Source organism: Crinia signifera, chromosome 8 (genome assembly GCF_055691185.1).
Source record: "Crinia signifera chromosome 8, ASM5569118v1, whole genome shotgun sequence".
Classification (NCBI taxonomy): Eukaryota; Metazoa; Chordata; class Amphibia; order Anura; family Myobatrachidae; genus Crinia; species Crinia signifera.
Window position 1 is genome coordinate 167,592,178 of NC_139224.1, and position 22,903 is coordinate 167,615,080.

Here is a 22,903-nt window from a genome sequence, read left to right on the forward strand (position 1 = left end):
GTGGTGTGCTTGGCGCTGTAGTATACCGTGTGGTGTGCTTGGCACTAGTATACTGTGGTGTGTTTGGGGCTGTAGTATGCTGTGTGGTGTGTCTTGGGATATAGTATACTGTGTAGTGTGCTTGGGGCTGCAGTGTACTGTGTGGGGTGTCTTGGGGCTGAAGTGTACTGTGTGGTGTGTTTGGGGCTGTAGTATATCGTGTGGTTTGTTTGGGGCTGTAGTGTACTATGTGGTGTGTTTGGGGCTATAGTGTACTATGTGGTGTGTTTGGGGCTGTAGTGTACTGTGTGGTGTGTCTTGGGGCTGCAGTGTACTGTGTGGTGTGTCTTGGGGCTGCAGTGTACTGTGTGGTGTGTCTTGGGGCTGAAGTGTACTGTGTGGTGTGTTTGGGGCTGTAGTATACTGTGTGGTGTGTCTTGGGATATAGTATACTGTGTAGTGTGCTTGGGGCTGCAGTGTACTGTGTGGGGTGTCTTGGGGCTGAAGTGTACTGTGTGGTGTGTTTGGGGCTGTAGTATATCGTGTGGTTTGTTTGGGGCTGTAGTGTACTATGTGGTGTGTTTGGGGCTATAGTGTACTATGTGGTGTGTTTGGGGCTGTAGTGTACTGTGTGGTGTGTCTTGGGGCTGCAGTGTACTGTGTGGTGTGTCTTGGGGCTGCAGTGTACTGTGTGGTGTGTCTTGGGGCTGTAGTATACAGTGTGGTGTGCTTGGTACTGTAATATACTGTGTGGTGTGCTTGGGGCTGTAGTTTACTGTGTGGCATGTTTGGGCTTTACTGTTCAGTCGTTTTGTGGCGTGATTGTAGTGTTTGGTATTGTACTATGTGGTATGTTAATGCTTGAACTGTACTATGTAGTGTGTTTAGGGCTGTACTGTGTGATGTGTTTGGGGCTGTACTGAATGTGTGTTTAGGATTATACTGTGTGGTGGCTGTAGTGTACTGTGTGATGTGTTTGTGTCTGTACTGTGTGGTGCGTTTGGGGCTGTACTGTTCAGTCATTTTTGTGGCGTGAGTGTAGTGCTTGGTGTGTTTGGTTCTGTTCTATGTTGTGTGTTTAGGGCTGTACTGTGTGATGTGATTGGGACTGTACTGTGTGATGTGTTCGGGGCTGTACTGAATGTGTGTTTAGGACTGTACTGTGTGGTGTGTTTGGGGCTGTACTGTATTGTGTGGTACATTTGGGGTTGTACAGTACTGTGTTGTGTATTTTGGGCTGTGTATATTGTGATGTGTTTGTGTCTGTACTGTACTGTGTGGTGCGTTTGTGGCTGTACTGTTCAGCCGGTTTGTGGCTTCAGTGTAGTGCTTGATGTGTTTGGTTTTGTACTACAGTATGTAGTGTGTTTAGAGCTGCCGAAGGCGCGCGCTAAAAATTTAGGGCATGTTTTTTTTTTTTGGTGGGGGGGGGGGGGGGAGAAGTGGTGTGGTCACATAGTAGTATCAATTCACATTATAGCACACACCGTAATGCCCAGTACACATTACAGCACACACCGTTATGCCCAGTACACATTCCAGCACACACCGTAATGCCCAGTACACATTCCAGCACACACCATAATGCCCAGAGCACATTACACCACAAACCGTAATGCCCCCCCAGTACACATTATAAGCAATGGTTAATTGCTGCTGCCACTGGATAGAACACTGTCCCTGAATGATACACAATATGCCACACTGCAATGTCCAATATGTCACAAACATACCTCCCAACACTGGAGGCAGAGGAGAGGAGGCAGAGTAGCGGAGACATCTGCGCGTGCCCAAAATTAGAGCGTTCACCTACTACCGTGGTACTCCTGCGAGACTACATCCCCCATTTTTTCCGCTATGAGGGCATGGTCAGCTCTCTAAGAGCTGTAGCCACATGGGGTGCGGCCATAGAAAATGGAGGTGTGATACACATATGCCCACACTAGTGCAGTGCCAGATACACATGACCCCAAAAGTGCAGTCCGTGATGCCCAATATACCTATGCCGCATACTGTGATGCCCATTATAAATATGATCCGCACCGTGATGCTCCATTATACATATGCCCCACACCTGGATGCTCATTATACATATGCCCCACAACGTGATGCTCCATTATACATATGCCGCACACCGTGATGCTCCATTATACATATGCCGCACACCGTGATGCGCCATTATACATATGCCGCACACCGTGATGCCCATTATACATATGCCGCACACTGTGATGCCCATTATACATATGCCGCACACTGTGATGCCCATTATACATATGCCGCACACTGTGATGCCCATTATACATATGCCACACACCTTGATGCTCCTTATTAATGAGTGGGTGGATCATGGGTGGAGATGTTTTACCAAAGGCATAATGCCATTACACCACAGGCTGCTCCCCCTGTACAATAATAATGACACCACAGGCTGCTCCACCTGTATAATATAAAAGTAATGCCATGACACCACAGGCTGCTCCCTCTGTATAATATAATAATAGTAATGCCATGACACAAATTATTATACAGGGGGAGCAGCCTGTGGTGTCATTGCATTATTATTAATATACATTAAACAACAGATATTTCGTTTTAAGTGTTTAATATTAACTTACTGTGTGTAATTTCAATTCCCACGCGCTCCTGTCCTGCTGTGGCTCCACTCCAGGAATTTCAACTATCCTGCGGTCTGCGGCCTCCTGCTGCGGCCCCCACGATTCTTCCTGCAGCCTGCGCCTGCCTGCCTTCCTGCACTCTCTGCAGACGCGTGGGTGGGAGGCGTCATCGTCATGACGTCCCCACCCAGCGTCTGCCACTGCCGCTGGCCGGGGAATAGAGGAGCCGTGGAGCCGAGGCCGGCGGCCATGTTCCTGTGGCCGCGCCGCATACACATCATGTAAAGGACCACAGGAACATGGCCGCCGGCAGACAAAACACGGTAAGGCGGCCTCGGAAACGGCCGCGGCCCGCGCAGACCTGCCAGTGCGGCCTGGGGGGCAAATGGCACCCTGCCCCCCGGCCCAGCCCGCCGCTGCTGACAGCGCCCCCCCCCCCCCTCCAGCGCCCGGTGCGCGTGACCCCCCAGCCCCCCCCTAGTTACGGCCCTGCTGTATAGCGTGTTGTGTTTGGGACTGTACTGTACATTGTAGTGTGCTTAGGGCTCTACTGTACTTTGTGGTGTGTTTGTGGCAGCCCTACAGTATTGTGTGTTATATGACATTATGTATGTTGCTGTCTTTGGATATGTGTGTGTGTGAGTGTACGGTTATTTGAATGTTGGTCTCAATCTAATTATTGTCTCCTTACTACGTGTTTGGTGGAGCCCAGTCCGTTTTTAGCAGTATAATGCCACAAATTCTACTGGACTGCTTACAGTGCTGTAAGGAGCAGATTACAGATGATAGATCTCACTTTAAATAAAAAACCCCACCCGAATCTAATTCTCTCTGCACATGTTACATCTGCCCCACCTGCAGTGCACATGGTTTTGTCCATTTGAGAAGGAATTTGCCTCTGAGAGTGAACTAGAATAAGGCCCAATGCTCAGAACAAATCCTCTATTTAGATATAGCATTTATAATATTTTCTTTTAAATGGAAGCATGATTCCCATCCGCGGTTCCAGTGCCATGTGCAGGCGCATTACTGGACAGATACTTGCTGCGACGCTATCAATAACGAGTGATAACTGATTTTGTAAGAACTCTGACCCCTCTACACCTCTCCAACAGAGACAGGCAGATCGGGCCAGAGCTGACGTCACCCCCCCCCCCCCTTTAACATGCCCACTTTTTTGGGGAGAACCCTCCCAGAAAACGTCAAGTTATCACCCCCAAACGCCGGCTTCCTGTCACTTAACTCGTGAGGGGATTGCGATTAGATACTTTTGTTATTTTCGTTGCTATTTTGGCCCGCACATGCGCCCTATGATCCGTACCCATGCGCATTCAACAATGGAACGGATTGCGAAATCGCACAATAGCGGTCAACTTTGAATCAGGTCCCCGGTCTTACCAGAAGTATCATAGTTAATAGCCCCAAAAGTGTTGTGTTCTAGGAGTCCTGCTCTCTCTGTGTCTTGTGTTGTCACTTATTACATTGTCATCCCATTGAAGGCGGCCAGTTGGTGCTCATAAATTAATAATAGAGATGATATATTCATTAGGGCAGTGGTTCCCAACCCTGGTCCTCAAGTACCCCCAACAGTGCTTGTTTTCCTGGTCTCCACACAGAATCACAAGAGACATAATTAGCTCCACCTGTGGATCTTTTAAAATGTGTCTGAATAATGAGTGCACCTGCCGGGTGACCTGGAAAACATGCACTGTTGGGGGTACTTGAGGACCAGGGTTGGGAACCACTGCATTAGGCCATACAATGAAGGCACATGGCAAACAGTAATCATGGGAATGCAGAATAGCAGAATATTGATTCACGTGGAACCATGGTTCTCCGAGGTATGATGCACTTGGCATCCAATATTTATTAGTGCTGGCTGCAAATTCACTAATTCACCAGGTCACGAGCATGATGGTAGACAAACATTAGGTCGACAAGAAGGTCGACATGGCCTAGGTTGACAGGGTCATTAGGTTGACATGGGGTTTTATACTGTTTTTTGAGCCGACATGTGCCGACAGGCGGTATTTCATGCCCTACCATCAAACTAGGGCGTGGTGGGAGAATAAAATAGTGCACCGAGCACAGGAATGCACCGTGCCCAAAGCATGGCGAGTGTACTTGGTGGTACGCTTCGGTGTCCATGTCGACACGACATGTGCCGACAGGCGGTATTTCATGCCCGATCATCCACTAGGGCATGGTGGGAGAATAAAATAATGTGCCCGAAGCATGGCGAGCATAGTGAGCCATGTGAGGGGACGCGGTGCTACGTTTTAGTGTTTATGTTGACTGTGTTGACATTCCGGTAAAAAAAAATAATAATTCAAACCATGTCGACTTTTTCAATGTCGATCTTACCCATGTTGACCTAATGACTCTGTCAGCCATGTTGACCTAATGACCCTGTTTGGAACCTGGGACCTCACTGAGGTGCGAGGCACCGGGCATCCAGCATTCATGAGAATGCAGCCTTCCGGTCTTTCTTTGATGCGTGCCTCAGTCGGGTCTCTAATTCCTTGTGCTAGAATGGCGGCCTCCGCCGAGTGGACCCCATGAAGTCTAAGCATTCCTCCCTCTGCGCCCGCCTGCCTGCCGCTTCCTCTCGCACAGTAGGAGCAGAGACTCTGTATTTGCAGAAGTGGTTCTAGCTGTTGGTTTTGGCTCAGTGCGGTCTATACCGTATGTGACAATAATTCTGGCCTCCCTCCCAGTTGCACGAGTGACTCATGGGCTATAAACGTAATGATGCACGATTTCATCTATCAGTGCCCTTCCAACATCTCCGCGGGAGCCTAAAATTCAGATGGCTCTCCCTGGCAGATAGCGCCTCCGCAATTACCAATATCGACTCCCAATTTCACGTCCCGAAATTAGTTTTCCCCCAGTCGTGAGCTGGAATCCTGATGATATTTATTGCCGTTTATTGGGATAATCAAGAACAAAAGCCGGCTGACACCCATGGCGCCGTCACGTAAGCGATAAAGGATTATACTTGTCTTTAAAACCAGTGGGTTCTCAACGGTAGTCCTCCAGTGCCCCCAACAGGTTATGTTTTCAGGATTTCTTTCATCCTGAACAAGGGAGTTGATGCTATGTTGCCGGCTCAGTAATGATCCCACCTGTTTCCACAGCTTATAAATCCTGAAAACATGTCCTGTTGGTGGTAGTTGAGGACTGGGGTGTAGAACTGCTGATCTGCGCCAATGCTTGGAAATGAGTGCGCCCACGCGCTTTTATTAGCCACGCAATTTTGTGGCCAATCGAATCTGCCCTTTAAATACTGTACCAAGAGGAAAGACCAGAGGGTATAATAATGGTGAACGTAGGGATTGTGGGTTTTATATTCATCATAAATATTGTATTAAAGGAAATGAAAATAGATCTCTAGCAAAATGCCCCCTCTGAAATCGCTGCTGACCCTGGTAGGAGGCGGGTGACGTAGCCTCAGAGGATCTTGGGGTATTATTGTCCTTATGATGTCATGACTCATTAATATTAACTATATAGTAACCCTGTAAGGTCTGGTCACGTCTCCCAGAGCTGCCCCCCCGTCAGACGCCCACATACCTAGTGGAAATGGGCGGGACAATGCCACTATTCATGCGTCATTGTAGTACCCACACCCCTGGGCACTGTACATCGTTGGCACGGCTGTGATGACGCATATTCTGATGTCACGCCCTTGTTGAGCCGACCTGGCGGCCCTCTCCCAGAGGTGATAGCCAGGAAGCTGGCAAGTGTGCCTAGCAGGAGCGCAGGTGTACTCATTACCCACTGACACATTTCCCAGGTCACCCGGCAGGTGCACAGGTGTACTCATTACCCACTGACACATTTCCCAGGTCACCCGGCAGGTGCGCAGGTGTACTCATTACCCACTGACACATTTCCCAGGTCACCCAGCAGGTGCACAGGTGTACTCATTACTCACTGACACATTTCCCAGGTCACCCGGCAGGTGCGCAGGTGTACTCATTACTCCCTGACACATTTCCCAGGTCACCCAGCAGGTGCACAGGTGTACTCATTACCCACTGACACATTTCCCAGGTCACCCAGCAGGTGCGCAGGTGCACTCATTACTCACTGACACATTTCCCAGGTCATCCGGCAGGTGTGCAGGTGTACTCATTACCCACTGACACATTTCCCAGGTCATCTAGCAGATACACAGGTGTACTCATTACTCACTGACACATTTCCCAGGTCATCTAGCAGATGCACAGGTGTACTCATTACCCATTGACACATGTCTAAGGTCACCCAGTAGGTGCACAGGTGTACTCATCACATTTCCCAGGTCATCTAGCAGGTGCACAGGTGTACTCATTATCCATTGTCACATGTCTAAGGTCACCCAGCAGGTGCACAAGTGTACTCATCACATTTCCCAGGTCATCTAGCAGGTGCACAGGTGTACTCGTTACCCACTGACACATTTCCCAGGTCATCTAGCAGATGCACAGGTGTACTCATTACCCATTGACACATGTCTAAGGTCATCTAGCAGATGCACAGGTGTACTCATTACCCAATGACACATTCCCCATGTCATCTAGCAGATGCACAGGTGTACTCATTACCCACTGACACATATATCCCAGGTCATCTAGCAGGTGCACAGGTGTACTCATTACCCACTGACACATATATCCCAGGTCATCTAGCAGGTGCACAGGTGTACTCATTACTCACTGACACATATATCCCAGGTCATCTAGCAGATGCACAGGTGTACTCATTACTCACTGACACATATATCCCAGGTCATCTAGCAGGTGCACGGGTGTACTCATTACCCATGAATACATTTCCCTGGTCGCCCAGCAGGTGCACAGGTGTACTCATTACCCACGGACACATGTCTAAGGTCACCCAGCAGGTACATAGGTGTACTCATCACATTTCCCAGGCACCCAGCAGGTGCACAGGTGTTCTCATTACCCACTGACACATGTCTAAGGTCACCCATCAGGTACACAGGTGTACTCATCACATTTCCCAGGCACCCAGCAGGTGCACATGTGTTCTCATTACCCACTGACACATATATCCCAGGTCATAGCAGGTGCACAGGTGACATAAAGAAGTTGAGCTACATGAACTGTTTGGGGTCCCACGGAGCGAGTTTGAGAACCTAACACCACTGTGCGCACTATGCGTCCTGTATTACAGTAGGGGAGGAGTGAGGCCCAAACCAGTATGTTCCCTAGGGCCAGATGGGGCCTCATTCAGACCCTGATCCACATTCTGGGATGCTCGTGTGCCTAACGTTATCTCATCTCTCTCTAGCTCTTAGCCTGAGGCAGACAGATTGTCACCAGGGCTTGTTATAGAAGGTCACACCGACTCCTTCTCACAATGGGCTCGGAGCTGATTGGACAGTGTAATACACCAGAGATTTGCCGACACTGGCCGGTTGAACGTCAGAAGCGACTCCTCTTAGGGGTCCAGTTGCAGTGTTCCTCCAGCAGCTGCACTGCTGACCCATTCCCTAATCTATTATTTAGCCTGCTCTGTCTCCTTTATTTATGAAAGTAATGGATCACTTGACTTTCGCTGGGATTGGAATGAAGCAGAAAATGTTTGTATTTGCTACACCAGGATGATTTGGGGGGGAGGGGGGGGGGGGGTAATGATATTAAATATTCCAGCCTCAATGTCTTTAGTAAATACCAAGGTTTTCCTGGTGTGGGTGGGTTTACCTTATTGACTGTCCCATTCCCCCCCCTCCCCCCCTCAGTGGTTACTTTGCTGAAAGGGCAGTGACGCCAAGCCACAGGCATGTGCTTTATATAGAGAAGTACCTGGGGGACTTTGCAGAACATGGTAAGCCCCCCAATTTGTTACCTGGCCTGAGGGCTTTTACCACATTTTTTTGCACTGCGGAAAAATCATTGGAGCGTGACAGAAGTGACGTTACCGTTAGTGACCGCTCCTCAGCCCTATAGCCCGGGCACAACGTCATTTCTTGTGGCTCTAATTCAAAATACCTATTTGCAGCAAGTTACTTGCTGCACAATGCCATATGTCTGGAAAAATCAGCCCCACATCACGAATACTCCTTTCATATTGCAATCCAAAAATATACTGGTAGGCTAATTGGCTCCCAACAAAATTAACCCTAGAATGTCTGTGTGCGCGTGTACATGTGGTAGGGAATATAGAGTGTAAGCTCCACTGGGGCAGGGCCTGATGTGAATGTTCTCTGTACATCGCTGCGGAATATGTGTGCGCTATATAAGAAACTGTTAATTAATTAATAAATAAATAAATCTATCTACCTATCTAGTATGTATAGATTATCCATCTAACATCAATCATCAATCTAATATCTATCTGTATGTATATTTGTATCTATCTAATATCTGTAATCTAGTATCTCTCTAATATCTATCTATATATCTGTTTATCTAATATCTATTATCTAGTATCTATCTAATATCAATCTATCCATCTAATATCGATCTACAGTGTCTATCTATCTACCATCCCCGAGACACGCTAGGCCTGAGATGTTGGTGTGATCAGGGGGAGGTGCTGGGTATCTCACAGACACTTCCTTGGTTTGGTTCCAGCTCAGACAATTGGTAATAAGCCTCATTACTTGCCAGCGTCAGTGAGAAATGCTGATGTTAACCCTTCGTGGTGTAATCTCGCGCGCTGCAGTTCTCCTGAAGCTCATTAACAATCATCTACTAAATATTTAATACATTGTAATGTTGGTCGGCGGAGCTTACACCCCAGCGACACTGATAACCTGATTGATCACCCTTGTTAACCAGACCAGCTGAAGTCTGTGCATCTATTTATCTGACGCGTCTCATCGTTTGTTGTCTTGGAAGCCAGCCTAAATGAATGAAGTCGTTATTAGCATTTCCTCTGTCTCTCGCTCCTTTCATCCCAGATTATTCCATATCACATGAATTGTTTGAGGTGTTTAACTCCTGAGTGGCAATAACACGCCTGTGGCTGTATAATCAGGGACCTGGGAGGTGGGAGGGACTTTGGCAGAAATATGGCAATGAGCAGGAAAGACAAATCTCAAAGTACAGTTCCCCAAGTGTGGATTGCAAGGTTGACATGCATAGATCAACGGGGACAAAAGGTCAACCTGGAAATTTACAACTCGAAAAAAATAGTCGACGTAACCCCCCCCCCCCCCCTTCTCATGGTACCCCCAGAGCAAATGCCTTCAGAGAGTTGGTGACAGTAGGTGACATCACTGTTTTGGTGACATTGTTAAAGCACCTGACCATTGCATCCCCTAGGGCAGTGATGAGGAACCTTTGGCCCTCCAGCCGTTGTTGAACTACACATCCCAGCATGCCCTGCAACAGAGTTTAACATGACCAAATAGCAAAACTGTTGCAGGGCATGCTGGGATGTGTAGGTCCACAGCAGCTGATGTGCCACAAGTTGGTTATCACTTCCCTAGGGGTACTTGCCCAGACCCACTTAGTATAAGGGCCCCCTGCTTATTCGCACGGGCCTTATTAAACAATCTGGATGTATATCATTAGAATTACATATGGCATTCGAAATGCTCTTCACAGCTTTGTATGAATGATTCAACTCTTCTGTCGAGTGCTCTTAATCTGTGTGAAATGTGTTTCCTTATATAAATGTGCATTTTATGGCTCGTTTTAGGTTCTCCAAAGGGCTTTTTAATCATCTTATTAATCATTGTATATACTGTACATTGTTGTAGCACTTGCTTGGGTAGGAATTTATTTGTAGTGCTGTGGTGCCCTCTACTGGCCGCTGATAGAATGCACTGTGCAATAATGGTTAGAATTGTTCTCCGCTCAGCTTAAAAGAATGATACTATATTATAATTCTATAAATGTATAGTAACATGCGCGGCACATGGCCGTACTGTGTGGTCACATCTCTAATGACCGGATCACACCTACATAATCCCAGATACACAGCACCGTTCACCTGGTTATTTCCATCTTATCCCATTGGCTAGGACACAGGTTGCTGCCATATAAATACCTAATGAGAAAGCTCAAATCTGGGCCAAATGCTCTGGCATCGAGCACACTGAGTCGCCTTATTTATCATTGTCGGCCTTCAAAGTAACTATAGTGGAGAGGTTTCCCATAGTAACCAATCAGTTTCCAGCAATGTTCGTATCAATACTTGTTACTAATGTTATATAGAAGCATAGACACGCCCATATCTGGAGCTAGACACGCCCTTTCGGCAGAGTATGACACGCCCTCTTGACTTTGCGTGGCGCATCCTACTGTAAACTTCCTGATTCTAGTTTTCAAAAGTAGGCAATAGGGATTGCAGGGGAAATGGTGACACGGTACAGTATGGACATTTACATCAGCGTAGCAGTAGGGGGTGCCATTGCTATGGGGACTGTATTCTTAGGGGGGGCCTGGTTCTGCTGCACCCAGGTCAGATAGTTGTCTGCCAATACGTACTGGGGCACTACGTGTGGCATAATGTTAACTGGAGGCACTACAATGTGGCATAATGTGAACTGGATGCAATGTGTGGCATAATGTGTGCTGGAAGCACAGTGTGGCATAATGTGAACTGGAGTCACTACAGTGTGGCATAATGTGAACTGTAGACACAGTGTGGCATAATGTGAACCGGAGCACTACAGTGTGGCATAATGTGAACTGTAGACACAGTGTGGCATAATGTGAACCGGAGCACTACAGTGTGGCATAGTGTTATCTGAAGGCACTGTGTGGCATAATATGAGGTGGAGCAATGTCTGGTAAAATGTGAGCTGGAGGCACTGTGGGACCTAATGTGATATGGGGCACTGTGTGGTATAAGATGAGCTGGGGCAATATGTGGTATAAGATGAGCTGTGGTAATATGTGGCATAAGATGAGCTGGGGCAATATGTGGCATGATGTAACCTTGGGTAATATGTAAGCTGGAGGCACTGTGTGGCATAATGGGAACTGGGGCTATGTGTGGCATAATGTGAGCTGGGGCAATGTGTGGCATAATGAGAACTGGGGCACTGTATGGCATAATATAAGCTGGAGCACTGTTTGGTATAATGTGAGCTGGGGAAATAAGTGTTAAAATTTGAGCTGGAGGTAGTGTTTGGTGTAATGTGAACTTGTGCACTGTGTGGTTTAAGATGATCTGAGGCAATTTGTGGTATAATATGAGCTGGAGGCACTGTGTGGTATAAGATGAGCTGAGGCAATGTGTGGTATAATGTGAGCTTGAGACACTGGTATAATATGAGCTGGAGGCAATGTGTGGTATAATGTGAGTTGGATGCACTGTGTGGTATAATGAGAGCTGGAGGCACTGTGTGTCATAAGATGAGCTAGGGGCAATGTGTGGTATAATGTGAGCTGGAGGCACTGTGTGGCATAATGTGAGCTAGGGCATCTCTCTGAGGCATAAAACGGCTGCACAGAAAGGTATCTCTCTCTCTTTCTCCCTCTCTAAAAGCATTGAAGCTGGGACCTCTTAAAAATATTGCTTAGCGCCCCAAATCGTTCTCCTTATGCACTCCTGGTTCTATAATATAATGTGACACATCAGATGGATTTCAGCTATACTATAACATTATAACATTATAACAGGTTCTTTCGGAGGGATCCACGGAGAGTTGATATGGATGGGATGGACCCCTGGGGTTGTTACAGTTCTTTGTGGGTCCCATTGTGTGAAATAAATGGAGGTTTGACAAAGGTTGGGTTATGTACTGTGTTAGAATCTCCCCTACTGGTTGGGCTACAAGTTGTGATGCTGCCAGAGTTCTGGAAGTATAATTAGAAATGTAAATTAGAGTCTGTTATTACCAGATCTGTTACTAGACATTTTGGTGCCAGAAAGAGCACTGGTGCCTCCCCAAATATTTTAAAAACAGAAACAGTGCAGGCCATAGGCATTCACCCAAAAAAATACATGTTCTCATGGTTACCCTGCAATTCAAATTACTCTACAAAATAGTGCAACCTTTTTCACAGTTTGCCACACAGTAGAACCCCTTATACACAATATGCTACAGAGTAGTGCCCCTTATACATGTTATGCCACAGTAGTTCCCCTTATACACAGTTTGCCACACAGTACACCTTATACACTATATGCACACAGCAGTAGCCCTTATACATGTTACACCACAATAGTACCCCTCATACACCATGCGCAATAGTAGTAAGCCTTTATACACAGTACACACACAGTATGCTACACAATTCAATTTTAGAATTGGTTAGCATATTCCTCCTTAATATGTAGAATAAGTAAACACATGGAGCAAACAGTAATTAAGCAGTACTCGCACCCCCGCGGGGTTACGCACCCGGCCGCAGCCTCACTGTCTGCCACTGCTCAGGCTCCTCATTCTCCTCAATACTATGATAAAGAGGTCATGAAATCTCACCCAGTCCCAAGAGGCACTGGGCCTTATTCTAGTTCACTCTTTCTGACAAAATCCTTTTTAGATGAACAAAACCATGTGGGGAAGATGTTACTTGTGCAGAGAGAATTCGATTTGGGTGGGGTTTTACTTCAAAGTGAGATCTATATTGCAGTGTAAAAATAAAGCAGCCAGTATTTACCCTGCACAGAAACAAAATAACTCACCCAAATCTAATTCTATCTGCACATGTTACATCTGCCCCCCTGCAGTGCACATGGTTTTGTCCATCTAAGAAGGATTTTGTCAGAAAGAGTGAACTAGAATAAGGCCCACTGTAACAAAGATGGGAGATGGGGGATGGGGGGGGGGGGGATGGGGGGGGGGGGACTGAAAGGGGCAGGCAGCTGCAGCACTGCCATGTGCAATGGCAGCGGTGCGCCCAGCAGAGAAGGAGCCGGGTGCACCGCTAATATTACACATTGCAGCGGGTGGTACACAACACAGCACCTGGCGGTCCACACAAATAAAAGCAATCGCAAGTGGATGCAGCCCCCATCCGCAAGGTGCAATTACTAGTATTATTACTGCTATTGTTATCAGTGTGTTATTACTACTATTATTACAGTGTTGTTACTAGTATTATTACTGCTATTGTTATTAGTGTGTTATTACTACTATTATTACAGTGTTGTTACTAGTATTATTACTGCTATTGTTATTAGTGTGTTATTACTACTATTATTACAGTGTTGTTACTAGTATTATTACTACTATTATTATGTAGCTTTCACATCACATAAAACATTTTGAAACGTTTTGAAAAACTGTAATTTTAAATGGTATTTTAGACGGGTCTAGTGTTCAGATTGCAGCAGATTACCATTTAAAAATACAGTTTAAGTACCATTCACATCACCAGTCAAGCCGTTTAACCTCTGAACATGTTTCTACCCACAGCTTATTTCCTAGTTCAGGGAAGGGACACAAGACAAGGGACAGCCTATCACAGTGTTCTAACCTTTATTTTTTACTAAATACCATTTCAGTGCCATTCAGACAGCACAAAAAACGGCTCTGAATTGGCTTTAAAACGGGTAGGACTCTGCTTTTTAAACGTGTTGAAATACCAGTTAACTTTAAATGGTATTTCAACTATGACACTTTCACATTGCAGCCTTAAATGTTTTAAAAGGCAAAAAAATGGCAATATACCGTTTTAAAAGTGTGATGTGAAAGCTGTATTACTGCTATTATTACTACTAATATTCCAGTGTTATTACTAGTATTATTTATTACTACAGTGTGTTATTACTATGGTTATTACTGTGTATTATTACTAGTGTATTGCTATGATTATTATAATTAGTAATATTATTATTACCAGTCTGGGCACTGGTTTATACTTTGCCTCTATGATGTCATTAACAACAATTCTGTTCTGAATATATTTATTTTATGCCTATTAGGTTTATCTTGTTCTTGTATTTTATTGCAGTTTTGATGTTGAAAATGGCCCAACTCCAGGACGTAGCCCCTTGGACCACCAAATCAGCCCGGGATCTGGACTTATCCTTCACAATAACTTCGCCAGCCACAACCAGCGCCGCGAGTCCTTTCTATACCGGTCAGACAGCGACTATGACCTATCACCAAAGACTATGTCCCGGAACTCCTCTGCCACCAGTGAGATGTAAGTCAGCATGATGTGCAGCAATGCCAGCGCTACTGATGGCTCTCATTACCCCTCCATGTATCACATACAGCTGCACTGCACACGGCCTGTCTGCTCCCCCATCACAGCACACTACCAGCCTGCTCCCCCATCACCGCACACTACCAGCCTGCTCCCCCATCACCGCACACGACCAGCCTGCTCCCCCATCACCGCACACGACCAGCCTGCTCCACTGCACACTACCAGCCTGCTCCCCCATCACCGCACACTACCAGCCTGCTCCCCCGCACACTACCAGCCTGCTCCCCCATCACCGCACACTACCAGCCTGCTCCCCCGCACACTACCAGCCTGCTCCCCCATCACCGCACACGACCAGCCTGCTCCCCCATCACCGCACACGACCAGCCTGCTCCCCCATCACCGCACACGACCAGCCTGCTCCACCGCACACTACCAGCCTGTTCCCCCATCACCGCACACGACCAGCCTGCTCCCCCATCACCGCACACGACCAGCCTGCTCCCCCATCACCGCACACGACCAGCCTGCTCCCCCATCACCGCACACGACCAGCCTGCTCCCCCATCACCGCACACGACCAGCCTGCTCCACCGCACACTACCAGCCTGCTCCCCCATCACCGCACACGACCAGCCTGCTCCCCCATCACCGCACACGACCAGCCTGCTCCCCCTCACCGCACACGACCAGCCTGCTCCCCCATCACCGCACACTACCAGCCTGCTCCACCGCACACTACCAGCCTGCTCCCCTATACCACACACTACCAGCCTGCTCCCCCTCACCGCACACGACCAGCCTGCTCCACCGCACAACTACCAGCCTGCTCCCCCATCACCGCACACTACCAGCCTGCTCCCCCGCACACTACCAGCCTGCTCCCCCATCACCGCACACGACCAGCCTGCTCCCCCATCACCGCACACGACCAGCCTGCTCCACCGCACACGACCAGCCTGCTCCCCCATCACCGCACACGACCAGCCTGCTCCCCCATCACCGCACACTACCAGCCTGCTCCCCCGCACACGACCAGCCTGCTCCCCCATCACCGCACACGACCAGCCTGCTCCCCCATCACCGCACACGACCAGCCTGCTCCACCGCACACGACCAGCCTGCTCCCCCATCACCGCACACGACCAGCCTGCTCCCCCATCACCGCACACGACCAGCCTGCTCCACCGCACACTACCAGCCTGCTCCCCCTCACCGCACACGACCAGCCTGCTCCCCCGTCACCGCACATGACCACCCTGCTCCCCCATCACCGCACACGACCAGCCTGCTCCCCCATCACCGCACACGACCAGCCTGCTCCACCGCACACTACCAGCCTGCTCCCCCTCACCGCACACGACCAGCCTGCTCCCCCATCACCACACACGACCAGCCTGCTCCACCACACACCACCAGCCTGCTCCACTGCACACTACCAGCCTGCTCCCCCATCACCGCACACGACCAGCCTGCTCCACCGCACACGACCAGCCTGCTCCCCCATCACCGCACACGACCAGCCTGCTCCACCGCACACTACCAGCCTGCTCCCCCTCACCGCACACGACCAGCCTGCTCCCCCATCACCACACATGACCAGCCTGCTCCCCCTCACCGCACACTACCAGCCTGCTCCACCGCACACTACCAGCCTGCTCCCCTACACCACACACGACCAGCCTGCTCCCCCTCACCGCACACGACCAGCCTGCTCCACAGCACACTACCAGCCTGCTCCCCCTCACAGCACACGACCAGCCTGCTCCACGGCACACCACCAGCCTGCTCCACCGCACACTACCAGCCTGCTCCCCCTCACCGTACACGACCAGCCTGCTCCCCCATCACCGCACACTACCAGCCTGCTCCACCGCACACTACCAGCCTGCTCCCCTATACCACACACTACCAGCCTGCTCCCCCTTACCGCACACGACCAGCCTGCTCCACCGCACAACTACCAGCCTGCTCCCCCATCACCGCACACTACCAGCCTGCTCCCCTGCACACTACCAGCCTGCTCCCCCATCACCGCACACGACCAGCCTGCTCCCCCATCACCGCACACGACCAGCCTGCTCCAACGCACACGACCAGCCTGCTCCCCCATCACCACACGCGACCAGCCTGCTCCCCCATCACCGCACACTACCAGCCTGCTCCCCCGCACACTACCAGCCTGCTCCCCCTCACCGCAAACGACCAGCCTGCTCCACCGCACACTACCAGCCTGCTCCCCCTCACCGCACACGACCAGCCTGCTCCCCCATCACCGCACATGACCAGCCTGCTCCCCCATCACCGCACACTACCAGCCTGCTCCCCCATCACCGCACACGACCAGCCTGTTCCCCCGCACACTACCAGCCTGCTCCCCCATCACCGCACACGACCAGCCTGCTCCCCCATCACCGCACACGACCGGCCTGCTCCCCCATCACCGCACACGACCAGCCTGCTCCCCCATCACCGCACACTAGCAGCCTGCTCCTCCATCACCGCACACGACCAGCCTGCTCCCCCGTCACAGCACACTACCAGCCTGCTCCCCCTCACCGCACACGACCAGCCTGCTCCCCCATCACCGCACACGACCAGCCTGCTCCACCGCACACTACCAGCCTGCTCCCCCATCACCGCACACGACCAGCCTGCTACCACTTCACCGCACACTAGCAGCCTGCTCCACCGCACACGACCAGTCTGCTCCCCCATCACCGCACACGACCAGCCTGCTCCACCGCACACGACCAGCCTGCTCCCAATCACCGCATACTACCAGCCTGCTCCCCCTCACCGCACACTATCAGCCTGCTCCCCCATCACCGCACATGACCAGCCTGCTCCCCCATCACCACACACGACCAGCCTGCTCCCCCATCACCGCACACGACCAGCCTGCTCCACCGCACACTACCAGCCTGCTCCAACATCACCGCACACGACCAGCCTGCTCTCCCTCACCGCACATGACCAGCCTGCTCCCCCATCAACGCACACGACCAGCCTGCTCCACCGCACACGACCAGCCTGCTCCCCCTCACCGCACACTACCAGCCTGCTCCCCCTCACCGCACACGACCAGCCTGCTCCAACGCACACGACCAGCCTGCTCCCCCATCACCACACGCGACCAGCCTGCTCCCCCATCACCGCACACTACCAGCCTGCTCCCCCGCACACTACCAGCCTGCTCCCCCTCACCGCAAACGACCAGCCTGCTCCACCGCACACTACCAGCCTGCTCCCCCTCACCGCACACGACCAGCCTGCTCCCCCATCACCGCACATGACCAGCCTGCTCCCCCATCACCGCACACTACCAGCCTGCTCCCCCATCACCGCACACGACCAGCCTGTTCCCCCGCACACTACCAGCCTGCTCCCCCATCACCGCACACGACCAGCCTGCTCCCCCATCACCGCACACGACCGGCCTGCTCCCCCATCACCGCACACGACCAGCCTGCTCCCCCATCACCGCACACTAGCAGCCTGCTCCTCCATCACCGCACACGACCAGCCTGCTCCCCCGTCACAGCACACTACCAGCCTGCTCCCCCTCACCGCACACGACCAGCCTGCTCCCCCATCACCGCACACGACCAGCCTGCTCCACCGCACACTACCAGCCTGCTCCCCCATCACCGCACACGACCAGCCTGCTACCACTTCACCGCACACTAGCAGCCTGCTCCACCGCACACGACCAGTCTGCTCCCCCATCACCGCACACGACCAGCCTGCTCCACCGCACACGACCAGCCTGCTCCCAATCACCGCATACTACCAGCCTGCTCCCCCTCACCGCACACTATCAGCCTGCTCCCCCATCACCGCACATGACCAGCCTGCTCCCCCATCACCACACACGACCAGCCTGCTCCCCCATCACCGCACACGACCAGCCTGCTCCACCGCACACTACCAGCCTGCTCCAACATCACCGCACACGACCAGCCTGCTCTCCCTCACCGCACATGACCAGCCTGCTCCCCCATCAACGCACACGACCAGCCTGCTCCACCGCACACGACCAGCCTGCTCCCCCTCACCGCACACTACCAGCCTGCTCCCCCTCACCGCACACTACCAGCCTGCTCCCCCTCACCACACACGACCAGCCTGCTCCCCCATCACCGCACACGACCAGCCTGCTCCACCGCACACTTCCAGCCTGCTCCACCATCACCGCACACTACCAGCCTGCTCCTCCGCACACGACCAGCCTGCTCCCCCGCACACTACCAGCCTGCTCCACCATCACCGCACACTACCAGCCTGCTCCCCATCACCGCACATGACCAGCCTGCTCCACCACACACTACCAGCCTTCTCCCCCATCACTACACATGTTTGGTGTGACATACACACGTACTGTAGGCCGCTGTCATGATTAGATTATCATACAAATGTGATCAACTCATTTTATTTTCTTAGGGACTAATTTAAGATAAACAGATGATGAGTTTATGAAGAAAAGATCTATTGTTATTTTAGGAAAGCAGCAACATACAGCCCCGTATTCTCTAATTAGCAGCGCGCTCTCTGTACCCGTGTTCTCGGCGTAGCGCTCTCTGTCCCATTGTTCTCAGCCTAGCGCTCTCTGTCCCCGTGTTCTCAGCGTAGCGCTCTCTGTCCCCGTGTTCTCAGCGTAGCGCTCTCTGTCCCCGTGTTCTCTGCGTATCCCTCTCTGTCCCCATGTTCTCTGCGTAGCGCTCTCTGTCCCATTGTTCTCAGCGTAGCGCTCTCTGTCCCTGTGTTCTCAGCGTAGCGCTCTCTGTCCCATTGTTCTCAGCGTAGCGCTCTCTGTCCCCGTGTTCTCTGCGTAGCGCTCTCTGTCCCTGTGTTCTCTGCGTAGCGCCCTCTGTCCCCGTGTTCTCAGCGTATCGCTCTCTGTCCCCGTGTTCTCTGCGTAACGCTCTCTGTCCCTGTGTTCTCAGCGTAGCGCTCTCTGTCCCCGTGTTCTCAGCGTATCGCTCTCTGTCCCCGTGTTCTCAGCGTAGCGCTCTCTTCCCCGTGTTCTCAGCGTAGCGCTCTCTGTCCCCGTGTTCTCAGCGTATCGCTCTCTGTCCCCGTGTTCTCTGCGTAGTACTCTCTGTCCCATTGTTCTCAGCCTAGCGCTCTCTGTCCCATTGTTCTCAGCGTAACGCTCTCTGTCCCCATGTTCTCAGCGTAGCGCTCTCTGTGCCATTGTTCTCAGCGTAGCGCTCTCTGTCCCTATGTTCTCTGCGTAGCGCTCTCTGTCCCCGTGTTCTCAGCGTATCGCTCTCTGTCCCCGTGTTCTCAGCGTAGCGCTCTCTTCCCCGTGTTCTCAGCGTAATGCTCTCTGTCCCCGTGTTCTCAGCGTATCGCTCTCTGTCCCCGTGTTCTCTGCGTAGTACTCTCTGTCCCATTGTTCTCAGCCTAGCGCTCTCTGTCCCATTGTTCTCAGCGTAACGCTCTCTGTCCCCATGTTCTCAGCGTAGCGCTCTCTGTGCCATTGTTCTCAGCGTAGCGCTCTCTGTCCCTATGTTCTCTGCGTAGCGCTCTCTGTCCCATTGTTCTCAGCGTAACGCTCTCTGTCCCCGTGTTCTCAGTGTAGCTCTCTCTGTCCCTGTGTTCTCTGCGTAGCGCTCTCTGTCCCCGTGTTCTCAGCGTAGCGCTCTCTGTCCCCGTGTTCTCAGCGTATCGCTCTCTGTCCCCGTGTTCTCAGCGTATCGCTCTCTGTCCCCGTGTTCTCAGCGTAGCGCCCTCTGTCTCCGTGTTCTCAGCGTATCGCTCTCTGTCCCTGTGTTCTCAGCGTAGCGCTCTCTGTCCCCGTGTTCTCAGCGTATCGCTCTCTGTCCCCGTGTTCTCTGCGTAGCGCTCTCTGTCACAGAGTTCTCTGCGTAGCGCTCTCTGTCCCATTGTTCTCAGCCTAGCGCTCTCTGTCCCATTGTTCTCAGCGTAACGCTCTCTGTCCCCATGTTCTCAGCGTAGCGCTCTCTGTGCCATTGTTCTCAGCCTAGCGCTCTCTTCCCCGTGTTCTCAGCGTAGCGCTCTCTGTCCCCGTGTTCTCAGCATATCGCTCTCTGTCCCCTTGTTCTCTGTGTAGCGCTCTCTGTCCCCGTGTTCTCAGCATATCGCTCTCTGTCCCATTGTTCTCTGCGTAGCGCTCTCTGTCCCTGTGTTCTCAGCGTAGCGCTCTCTGTCCCCGTGTTCTCAGCGTAGAGCTCTCTGTCCCCGTGTTCTCAGCGTAGCGCTCTCTGTACCCGTGTTCTCAGCGTATTGCTCTCTGTCCCATTGTTCTCAGCGTAGCGCCCTCTGTCCCCGTGTTCTCAGCGTAGCGCTCTCTGTCCCCGTGTTCTCCACGTATCGCTCTCTGTCCCCGTGTTCTCTGCGTAGCGCCCTCTGTCCCATTGTTCTCAGCGTAGCGCTCTCTGTCCCCGTGTTCTCATCGTAGCGCTCTCTGTCCCCGTGTTCTCAGCGTATCGCTCTCTGTCCCTGTGTTCTCAGCGTAGAGCTCTCTGTCCCCGTGTTCTCAGCGTATCGCTCTCTGTCCCCGTGTTCTCAGCGTAGCGCTCTCTGTCCCTGTGTTCTCTGCGTAGCGCTCTCTGTCCCTGTGTTCTCTGCGTAGCGCCCTCTGTCCCCGTGTTCTCAGCGTAGCGCTCTCTGTCCCTGTGTTCTCTGCGTAGCGCTCTCTGTCCCTGTGTTCTCTGCGTAGCGCTCTCTGTCCCCGTGTTCTCTGCGTAGCGCTCTCTGTCCCAGTGTTCTCAGCGTAACGCTCTCTGTCCCCGTGTTCTCAGCATATCGCTCTCTGTCCCCGTGTTCTCAGCGTAGAGCTCTCTGTCCCCGTGTTCTCAGCGTAGCGCTCTCTGTCCCTGTGTTCTCAGCGTAGCGCCCTCTGTCCCCGTGTTCTCAGCGTAGCGCTCTCTGTCCCCGTGTTCTCCACGTATCGCTCTCTGTCCCCGTGTTCTTTGCATAGCGCCCTCTGTCCCATTGTTCTCAGCGTAGCGCTCTCTGTCCCCGTGTTCTCAGCGTAGCGCTCTCTGTCCCCGTGTTCTCAGCGTATCGCTCTCTGTCCCCGTGTTCTCAGCGTAGAGCTCTCTGTCCCCGTGTTCTCAGCGTAGCGCTCTCTGTCCCCGTGTTCTCAGCGTATCGCTCTCTGTCCCCGTGTTCTCTGCGTAGCGCTCTCTGTCCCCGTGTTCTCAGCGTATCGCTCTCTGTCCCCGTGTTCTCAGCGTAGCGCTCTCTGTCCCCGTGTTCTCAGCGTATCGCTCTCTGTCCCCGTGTTCTCAGCGTAGCGCTCTCTGTCCCCGTGTTCTCAGCGTAGCGCTCTCTGTCCCATTGTTCTCAGCGTAGCGCTCTCTGTCCACGTGTTCTCAGCGTATCGCTCTCTGTCCCTGTGTTCTCTGCGTAGCGCTCTCTGTCCCAGTGTTCTCAGCGTAGCGCTCTCTTCCCCGTGTTCTCAGCGTAGCGCTCTCTGTCCCCGTGTTCTCTGCATAGCGCCTTCTGTCCCCGTGTTCTCTGCGTAGCGCCCTCTGTCCCCGTGTTCTCAGCGTAGCGCTCTCTGTCCCCGTGTTCTCCACGTATCGCTCTCTGTCCCCGTGTTCTCTGCGTAGCGCCCTCTGTCCCATTGTTCTCAGCGTAGCGCTCTCTGTCCCCGTGTTCTCAGCGTAGCGCTCTCTGTCCCCGTGTTCTCAGCGTATCGCTCTCTGTCCCCGTGTTCTCAGCGTAGAGCTCTCTGTCCCCGTGTTCTCAGCGTAGCGCTCTCTGTCCCCGTGTTCTCAGCGTAGCGCTCTCTGTCCCAGTGTTCTCAGCGTAACGCTCTCTGTCCCCGTGTTCTCAGCGTAGCGCTCTCTGTCCCCGTGTTCTCAGCGTAGCGCTCTCTGTCCCCGTGTTCTCAGCGTAGCGCTCTCTGTCCCATTATTCTCAGCGTAGCGCTCTCTGTCCCCGTGTTCTCAGCGTAGCGCCCTCTGTCCCAGTGTTCTCAGCGTAGCGCTCTCTGTCCCTGTGTTCTCTGCGTAGCGCTCTCTGTCCCATTATTCTCAGCGTAGCGCTCTCTGTCCCCGTGTTCTCAGCGTAGCGCCCTCTGTCCCCGTGTTCTCAGCGTAGCGCTCTCTGTCCCCGTGTTCTCAGCGTAGCGCTCTCTGTCCCCGTGTTCTCAGCGTAACGCTCTCTGTCCCCGTGTTCTCTGTGTAGCGCTCTCTGTCCCTGTGTTCTCTGCGTAGCGCCCTCTGTCCCATTGTTCTCAGCGTAGCACTCTCTGTCCCT

At 52.0% G+C, this 22,903-nt stretch overlaps 1 protein-coding gene across 3 annotated transcripts in view; it reads left to right on the forward strand.

Moving 5' to 3' along the window:
- Positions 1-22,903, forward strand: part of PDE4B (phosphodiesterase 4B) — a 338,958-nt gene that overhangs the window by 228,225 nt on the left and 87,830 nt on the right. For all 3 annotated transcript variants that reach the window (XM_083157704.1, XM_083157705.1, XM_083157703.1), the window contains one exon: positions 14,465-14,659. In XM_083157704.1, coding sequence (XP_083013830.1) covers positions 14,465-14,659 — 195 coding nt within the window. The remainder of the gene's footprint in view (positions 1-14,464; positions 14,660-22,903) is intronic.